This window comes from Babylonia areolata, chromosome 35 (genome assembly GCF_041734735.1).
Source record: "Babylonia areolata isolate BAREFJ2019XMU chromosome 35, ASM4173473v1, whole genome shotgun sequence".
NCBI classification, from domain to species: Eukaryota; Metazoa; Mollusca; class Gastropoda; order Neogastropoda; family Buccinidae; genus Babylonia; species Babylonia areolata.
Genome location: NC_134910.1, coordinates 22032770 through 22042769, shown reverse-complemented (window position 1 = coordinate 22042769; position 10000 = coordinate 22032770). Strand labels below are relative to the sequence as shown.

Sequence of the window (10000 nt, the reverse complement as noted above, 5' to 3'; positions counted from 1 at the left end):
CAAGAAGGGTCCGGGTTCTCTCCCCTGTCTGGCTCACCGGGAGGCGGGACTGGTTTCGGGAACAGTGCAAAGGCTCCTTCTCGTCTTCCGTGGAACATTGGTAAATATTGTATTATTCATCTCTTTTTTTTTTTCCTTTTTATTGACTCACTTGTGTAAACAAAGTGAGTCTATGTTTTAACCCGGTGTTCGGTTGTCTGTGTGTGTGTGTGTGTGTGTGTGTGTCTGTGTGTCTGTGTGTCCATGGTAAACTTTAACATTGACATTTTCTCTGCAAATACTTTGTCAGTTGACACCAAATTAGGCATAAAAATAGGAAAAATTCAATTCTTTCCAGTCATCTTGTTTAAAACAATATTGCACCTCTGGGATGGGCACCAAAAAAAATAAATTATGAAGCCTAATTATATGCAAACTGCATTTACTGTTATATCTATATTTTTTGTATTCTCTAAACTTGGCACTTTGATCTGATATTCTGAGCCAGCAACAAGAGCAGTCATTATTAGCATTTTTTGTTCAAACAGGAACTTCTTTTGCTAAGCATGGAAGTTTTATTTATTTTACAAACGTTTTGGTGCAGATAGTTAAAAAAAAAAGGGAAATTACTCTGTAATTAATGCTAGGGGACTTAATTCGCTTTAAACTGATCTTTCTCATCTTAAACATTACATTTTGAAATTATACACAATACATAAAAAGCTTGGATTTTTTTTTCAGTGTATCACATGTGAGTCTTGAAGGCCTTGCCTCTCTTGTTTTATTCTATTTTCAATCGGAACTACTCTTATTGTGAAGCGCTTAGAGCAAAGTCATTTCATTTGACGCTATATGGATACACTTATCATTTTCATTAGCACTATTATTATGATTAATGTCATAAGTAGTACCAGTAGTTGCGGCAGCAGTATTAGCAGTAGTAGTAGAAGCAGTGGTAATAGAAGTAGCAGCAGCAGCAGTAGTAGTAGTAGTAGTAGTAGTAGTAGTAGTACTAGTAGTAGTAGTACAAGTAGTAGTAGCAACAGTAGCAACAGCAGTACTAATAGAAGTAGCAGCAGCAGCAGCAGCAGTAGTAGTAGCAACAGCAGCGGCAGTAGAAGCAGCAGTAGCAACAGTAGTAGCAATAGCAGCAGCAGCAGCGGCAGCAGAAGTAGTAGTAGCAATAGTAATAGCAGTAGTCGTAGCAGCAGTAGCAGCGGCGGCAGTCTTGTATTGGGTTGGATTGGATTGGGTTGGATTGTATTGGATTGTATTGTATTTCTCTGTGTGAAATTCGGGCTGCTCTCCCCAAGGAGAGCGTGTCGCTACACTGAGAGCGCTACCCTTTCTTTTTGTATTTCATCTGCCTGCAGTTCTTTTTTGCTCTCCTATGGAAGTGGATTTTTCTACAGAATTCTGCCATAGACAACCCTTTTTGTTGCCGTGGGCTCTTTTACGTGCGCTGAATGCATGCTGCACACCGGGTCTTCGGTTTATGGCCTCATCCGAATGACTAGAAGTAGTAGTAGTAGTAGTAGTAGCAGCAGCAGCAGCAGTAGCAGCATCATTACAGACCGCACTCGACATTGCTTTACCCCTTACCCCATGACCTTTCTTGCCACCCAAAAACCAGGGACCCCGCCGCCAGAGGGCGCCATCAAGGAGAAGGAGAAGAAGGGGGGTGTTGGTGAGCGGGCAGGGGGAGCGGAGGGGTCACTGCAGGGGTCACAGGTCAAGAAAGGAGCCGCCACTTCCCCCGGCGATCTTCGCTTCGTTCCCATGGTGACACGGGACAAGACTCGCTGGAGGGTGAGAAAGGACCGTATTTTCCTCGACCTGTATGTGACATTTCATTGTAGTGTATTTTTGGCAGTGTTTGTTCTGGGCATGAAATCATTATTTTGTAGTTTTGTTGTTGTTGTTGTTGTTGTTTGTTTGTTTGCCTGTTTGTTTGTTTCTTTTGTTGTTGTTGTTGTTGTTGTTGTTTGGTTTTGTTTTGTTTGTTTTTTTGTGTGTTTTTTTCGGGGGGGGGTGGGGGGGGGGGGGGTCACTATTCCTTTACGCGCTTTGCACACTGTTCATTGTTCAATTACACACCATGCACAATGTTAATTAACACACCTTACACAATGTTTACTGTTCCATTACACACCATGCACAATGTTAATCAACACACCTTACACAATGTTCACTGTTCCATTACACGCTTTGCACAATATTAATCAACACACCTTACACAATGTTCACTGTTCCATTACACACTTTGCACAATGTTAATCAACACACCTTACACAATGTTCACTGTTCCATTACACACCATGCACAATGTTAATCAACACACCTTACACAATGTTCACTGTTCCATTACACACCATGCACAATGTTAATCAACACACCTTACACAATGTTCACTGTTCCATTACACACCATGCACAATGTTAATCAACACACCTTACACAATGTTCACTGTTCCATTACACACTTTGCACAATGTTAATCAACACACCTTACACAATGTTCACTGTTCCATTACACACTTTGCACAATGTTAATCAACACACCTTACACAATGTTCACTGTTCCATTACACACTTTGCACACCTCATTGTTCAATTACACACCATGCACAATATTAATCAACACACCTTACACAATGTTCACTGTTCCATTACACACTTTGCACACTTCATTGTTCAATTACACACCATGCACAATATTAATCAACACACCTTACACAATGTTCACTGTTCTATTACACACTTTGCACACCTCATTGTTCAATTACACACCATGCACAATATTAATCAACACACCTTACACGATGTTCACTGTTCCATTACACACTTTGCACACCTCATTGTTCAATTACACACCATGCACAATGTTAATCAACACACCTTACACAATGTTCACTGTTCCATTACACACTTTGCACACCTCATTGTTCAATTACACACCATGCACAATATTAATCAACACACCTTACACAATGTTCACTGTTCCATTACACACTTTGCACACCTCATTGTTCAATTACACACCATGCACAATATTAATCAACACACCTTACACAATGTTCACTGTTCCATTACACACTTTGCACACCTCATTGTTCAATTACACACCATGCACAATATTAATCAACACACCTTACACAATGTTCACTGTTCCATTACACACTTTGCACACCTCATTGTTCGATTACACACCATGCACAATATTAATCAACACACCTTACACAATGTTCACTGTTCCATTACACACTTTGCACACCTCATTGTTCGATTACACACCATGCACAATATTAATCAACACACCTTACACAATGTTCACTGTTCCATTACACACTTTGCACACCTCATTGTTCAATTACACACCATGCACAATATTAATCAACACACCTTACACAATGTTCACTGTTCCATTACACACTTTGCACACCTCATTGTTCAATTACACACCATGCACAATATTAATCAATACACCTTACACAATGTTCACTGTTCCATTACACGCTTTGCACACCTCATTGTTCAATTACACACCATGCACAATATTAATCAATACACCTTACACAATGTTCACTGTTCCATTACACGCTTTGCACACCTCATTGTTCAATTACACACCATGCACAATATTAATCAATACACCTTACACAATGTTCACTGTTCCATTACACACTTTGCACACCTCATTGTTCAATGACACACCATGCACAATATTAATCAACACACCTTACACAATGTTCACTGTTCCATTACACACTTTGCACACCTCATTGTTCGATTACACACCATGCACAATATTAATCAACACACCTTACACAATGTTCACTGTTCTATTACACACTTTGCACACCTCATTGTTCAATTACACACCATGCACAATATTAATCAACACACCTTACACGATGTTCACTGTTCCATTACACACTTTGCACACCTCATTGTTCAATTACACACCATGCATAATGTTAATCAACACACCTTACACAATGTTCACTGTTCCATTACACACTTTGCACACCTCATTGTTCAATTACACACCATGCACAATATTAATCAACACACCTTACACAATGTTCACTGTTCCATTACACACTTTGCACACCTCATTGTTCAATTACACACCATGCACAATATTAATCAACACACCTTACACAATGTTCACTGTTCCATTACACACTTTGCACACCTCATTGTTCAATTACACACCATGCACAATATTAATCAACACACCTTACACAATGTTCACTGTTCCATTACACACTTTGCACACCTCATTGTTCGATTACACACCATGCACAATATTAATCAACACACCTTACACAATGTTCACTGTTCCATTACACACTTTGCACACCTCATTGTTCGATTACACACCATGCACAATATTAATCAACACACCTTACACAATGTTCACTGTTCCATTACACACTTTGCACACCTCATTGTTCAATTACACACCATGCACAATATTAATCAACACACCTTACACAATGTTCACTGTTCCATTACACACTTTGCACACCTCATTGTTCAATTACACACCATGCACAATATTAATCAATACACCTTACACAATGTTCACTGTTCCATTACACGCTTTGCACACCTCATTGTTCAATTACACACCATGCACAATATTAATCAATACACCTTACACAATGTTCACTGTTCCATTACACGCTTTGCACACATCATTGTTCAATTACACACCATGCACAATATTAATCAATACACCTTACACAATGTTCACTGTTCCATTACACACTTTGCACACCTCATTGTTCAATGACACACCATGCACAATATTAATCAACACACCTTACACAATGTTCACTGTTCCATTACACACTTTGCACACCTCATTGTTCAATGACACACCATGCACAATATTAATCAACACACCTTACACAATGTTCACTGTTCCATTACACACTTTGCACACCTCATTGTTCGATTACACACCATGCACAATATTAATCAATACACCTTACACAATGTTCACTGTTCCATTACACACTTTGCACACATCATTGTTCAATTACACACCATGCACAATATTAATCAACACACCTTACACAATGTTCACTGTTCCATTACACACTTTGCACACCTCATTGTTCAATTACACACCATGCACAATATTAATCAACACACCTTACACAATGTTCACTGTTCCATTACACACTTTGCACACCTCATTGTTCAATTACACACCATGCACAATATTAATCAATACACCTTACACAATGTTCACTGTTCCATTACACACTTTGCACACCTCATTGTTCAATTACACACCATGCACAATATTAATCAATACACCTTACACAATGTTCACTGTTCCATTACACACTTTGCACACCTCATTGTTCAATTACACACCATGCACAATATTAATCAACACACCTTACACAATGTTCATTTCCTCATTGCAAACTTCGCTCACTCTTTATTGTTCCATTACACACCATGCATTCTATTGTTGCATCGATTTGTCTGGCATCGTAATCGCATGGCATTATATTAACAATGTATCATACTGCATGCTTTTTATGTGTCCCCCTCCCCCCCCCCCCCCCTATTACAAACCCACGCACACACACACACACACATACACACCTCACACCCTACCCCCACCGCCACCCCCATACACACCCACCCCTCACATCCCCACACACCCACTCACCCCCTACCACCCCACTCTCCTCTCCCAGGAGGAGGTGTGTCCGAAGCAGAAGGACCTGGAGATTCGAACCCTGAGAACCCCACTAGGGGCCGTGCCTCTCTACACGGGGCCCCGTGGCACCAACCTCACCGACCGTGACGTCAACAACGCCTTCGGTGCGGAGTGGAACCTCCGCGGCGTGGGAACCCTCTTTGACAGGTAGGGAACCCTCTTTGACAGGTGGGGAATCCTTTTTGGACAGGTAGGGAACCCTTTTTGGACAGGTGGGGAATCCTTTTAGATTGGTGGGGAACCTTTTTTTGGACAGGTGGGAAACCCTCTTTGACAGGTTAGGGAACCCTTTTTGGACAGGTGGGGAACCCTCTTTGACAAGTAGGGAACCCTTTTTGGACAGGTGGGGAACCCTCTTTGAGAGGTAGGGATCCCTTTTAGACATGTGGGGAACCCTCTTTGACAGGTAGGGAACCCCTTTTGGACAGGTGGGAACCCTCTTTGACAGGTAGGGAACCCTTTTTGGACAGGTGGGGAATCCCTCTTTGACAGGTAGGGAACCCTCTTTGACAGGTAGGGAACCCTTTTTGGGCAGGTGGGGAATCCTTTTAGATTGGTGGGGAACCTTTTTTTGGACAGGTGGGAAACCCTCTTTGACAGGTTAGGGAACCCTTTTTGGACAGGTGGGGAATCCTCTTTGACAGGTAGGGAACCCTTTTTGGACAGGTAGGGAACCCTTTTTGGACAGGTGGGGAACCCTCTTTGACAGGTAGGGAACCCTTTTTGGACAGGTGGGGAACCCTCTTTGACAGGTAGGGAACCCTTTTTGGACAGGTAGGGAATCCTCTTTGACAGGTAGGGAACCCTTTTTGGACAGGTGGGGAACCCTCTTTGACAGGTAGGGAACCCTTTTTGAACAGGTAGGGAATCCTCTTTGACAAGTAGGGAACCCTCTTTGCACAGGTGGGGAACCCTCTTTGACAAGTAGGGAACCCTTTTTGGACAGGTGGGGAACCCTCTTTGACAGGTAGGCAACCCTTTTTGGACAGGTGGGGAACCCTCTTTGGACAGGTGGGGAATCCTCTTTGACAGGTAGGGAACCCTTTTTGGACAGGTAGGGAATCCTCTTTGACAAGTAGGGAACCCTTTTTGGACAGGTAGGGAATCCTCTTTGACAGGTAGGGAACCCTCTTTGACAGGTAGGGAACCCTTTTTGGACAGGTGGGGAACCCTCTTTGACAGGTAGGAAACCATTTTTGGACAGGTGGGGAACCCTCTTTGACAGGTAGGGAACCCTTTTTGGACAGGTGGGGAACCCTCTTTGACAGGTAGGGAACCCTCTTTGACAGGTAGGGAACCCTTTTTGGACAGGTGGGGAATCCTCTTTGACAGGTAGGGAACCCTTTTTGGACAGGTGGGGACCCTCTTTGACAGGTAGGGAACCCTTTTTGGACAGGTGGGAAACCTCTTTGACAGGTAGGGAACCCTTTTAGACAGGTGAGGAATCCTCTTTGAGAGGTAGGGAACCCTCTTTGACAGGTAGGGAACCCTTTTAGACAGGTGAGGAATCCTCTTTGAGAGGTAGGGAACCCTCTTTGACAGGTAGGGAACCCTTTTAGACAGGTGGGGAATCCTCTTTGATAGGTATGGAATCCTTTTTGACGGGTGAAGAACACTTTTGGACAGGTGGGGAACTCATAGACAAACCCTTCTTCTTCTTCTTCTTCTTCTCCTCCTCCTCCTCCTCCTCCTCCTCCTCCTTCTCCTCCTCCTCCTCCTCCTCATTCTCCTCCTCCTCCTCCTCCTTCTCCTCCTCCTCCTCATTCTCCTCCTCCTCCTCCTCCTTCTCCTCCTCCTCCTCGTCCTTCTCCTCCTCCTCCTTCTTCTCCTTCTTCTTCATCGGCATCACGATCATCATGATCATCATCTTCTTCTTTCTTTCTTTCTTTATTTATTTATTCATTCATTCATTTATTTATTCATTTCGTCAATGATATGTATCACCCACCCCCCAAACCCCCTAACCCCCACGACAAAAAAACTGCCCCAGGTGTTTTCTGAGCGGGGAGAACATCTCCCTGGTGGACGTAGGGTCTGGCGTGGGGCAGGTGGCCCTGACTGCATCCCGCCTGGCTAGCCAGGTCTACGCCATAGAGCCCATAGACGCCCTGGCCCACACTCTCTGCAGCTCCGTCATAGACCTTCACTACGACAACGTGCACGTCATTCACAACGCTGTGTCTGATGACAGAGGGAAGGTGAGTTGTTGGGGGTGGGGGTGGGGTAATTTTTTTTTTTTTTTTTTTTTTTTTCTTTCATCGCTATCTTAAACTTTGAACACATATTTCTACACGAACCAGCCAGTTGGTGAAATAGATGGACTTTCTGTAAAGGGAAGGAAGGGGGGGGGGGGGAGAGATGATACTGCGGGGATAGAGCTGACACCATGGACTGATGTACAGAATTATGTTTATTAGTCATTTACAATGTTTTACATTTATTCGCTTATTTATCACCATTGTTGTCTTATTTATTTATGTTTTATTATTATCATTTTATTAGTATTACTAATATTATTACTACTACCTTTTTCTATATTATAATTATTATTTATTTATTTATTTATTTATTTATGCAAGCTTATCTATTATTTATTCCCCCGTTTTTTTTGGGGGGGTGGGTTTGGGTGTGTGTTTTTTGTTTGTTTTTTTGTTTTTTTTCCAAGGCCTGACTAAGCGCGTTGGGTTACGCTGCTGGTCAGGCATCTGCTTGGCTTGGCAGATGTGGTGTAGCGTATATGGTTTTGTCCGAACGCAGTGACGCCTCCTTGAGCTACTGAAACTGAAACTGAAATTGGCCCTCGCACGAGTAAGACGTGTCACAGGGCGGATTTGAACCCCAGTGGGTTGTTAGGGGGTTTGGGGTGGGGGGGGTGGGGTGGGGTAATTTTTTGGGGGGTGTGGTGAGGGGGTTTGAGGGGGTAGGGTGGGGTGGGGTGGGTTGGGTGGTATTTGTGGTTGTGTGTGGGTGTGGGTGTGGTGAGGTGGGGGCATATGTGGGAGAGACAGGGGGAGAGAGAGAGAGAGAGAGAGAGAGAGAGAGAGAGAGAGGACAGAGTTGTGTGTTTGTGAGCGAGAAAAAGAGAATCTGTGTGTGTATGTGTGTGTGTGTGTGTGTGTGTGTGTGTGTGTGACAGACAGAGACAGAGAAAGATATACAGACAAAAAGAGAGAAAGAGAGAGAGACAGAGAGAGAGAAAGAGAGAGAGATTGTGTGTGTGTGTGTGTGAGAGAGACAGAGACAGAGAAAGATATATAGACAAAGAGAGAGAAAGAGAGAGAGAGAGAGTGTGTGTGTGTGTGTGTGTGTGTGTGTGTGTGTGTGTGTGTGTGTGTGTGACAGAAACAGAGACAGAGAAAGATATATAGACACAGTGAGAGAGAGAGAGAGAGAGAGGGAGAGTGACGTGACGTGATGTGACAAGAACCACGCTTCTTCTCTTTTTTTTTTCAAAGCCTCGACATACCTTTCCTAAAACCCTATTCCACTCAGCTCAATTTCTCCAGGTATCCTTCAGAAAAGGCACCACAATCACAAGCACCGACCCTGCATCATCATCCTCTTCCTCTTCCTCCTCTTCCTCCTCCTCGTCCTCCTCCTCCTCCTCCTCCTACACGGTGGACACGAGGAACAAATCCAAAGTGGATCCCAACGCCCCAACAGCCTTCGCCATCAAACTGGACGACATCCTACGTCTGTACAGAATCTCCAAAGCCGTCCTCAAGATCGACGTGGAAGGCTTCGAAGGGAGGGTCCTTGCCGGAGCCAACAAGTTCCTGAACACCGTAGACATCCCTTGCATCTTGATGGAGTGGGACAAGGTGCAGTCTCTCAAGGAGTTTGGCGGAAGTTACGTGTTTGACGTGCTGTCCAATCGAGGGTACTTCCCTCACGATGTGAACACTCTGATGCCCCTCAAGGTAGTGTTTCGTCGCATGCACGAGTGGCCTAGAGAAGTCCTCTGGGCCAAGATCGGGTCCAGCCCTGTCAAAGTGTAGTTTTGTTGGTAATAATAGTTTCAGTTTCAGTTTCAGTAGCTCAAGGAGGCGTCACTGCGTTCGGACAAATCCATATACGCTACACCACATCTGCCAAGCAGATGCCTGACCAGCAGCGTAACCCAACGCGCTTAGTCAGGCCTTGAGAAAAAAAAAGGTGAATAAATAATAGATAAGCTTACATAAATAAATAATAATTATGATATAAAAAAGGTAGTAGCAGTGCTAATAATAATAAAATAATAATAATAAATAAATAAATAAATAAGACAACA

General features: G+C 43.4%; 1 protein-coding gene across 1 annotated transcript in view; it reads left to right on the top strand.

Annotated features, from left to right (window-relative positions):
* Positions 1 to 10000, top strand: part of LOC143278015 (uncharacterized) — a 13099-nt gene that overhangs the window by 2196 nt on the left and 903 nt on the right. Inside the window, exons 2-6 of the mRNA XM_076583027.1 lie at positions 1 to 100; positions 1613 to 1788; positions 5705 to 5874; positions 7718 to 7925; positions 9234 to 10000. The exon at positions 1 to 100 is cut by the window's left edge and continues 1576 nt beyond it; the exon at positions 9234 to 10000 is cut by the window's right edge and continues 903 nt beyond it. Coding sequence (XP_076439142.1) covers positions 1 to 100; positions 1613 to 1788; positions 5705 to 5874; positions 7718 to 7925; positions 9234 to 9725 — 1146 coding nt within the window. The 3' untranslated portion in view covers positions 9726 to 10000. The remainder of the gene's footprint in view (positions 101 to 1612; positions 1789 to 5704; positions 5875 to 7717; positions 7926 to 9233) is intronic.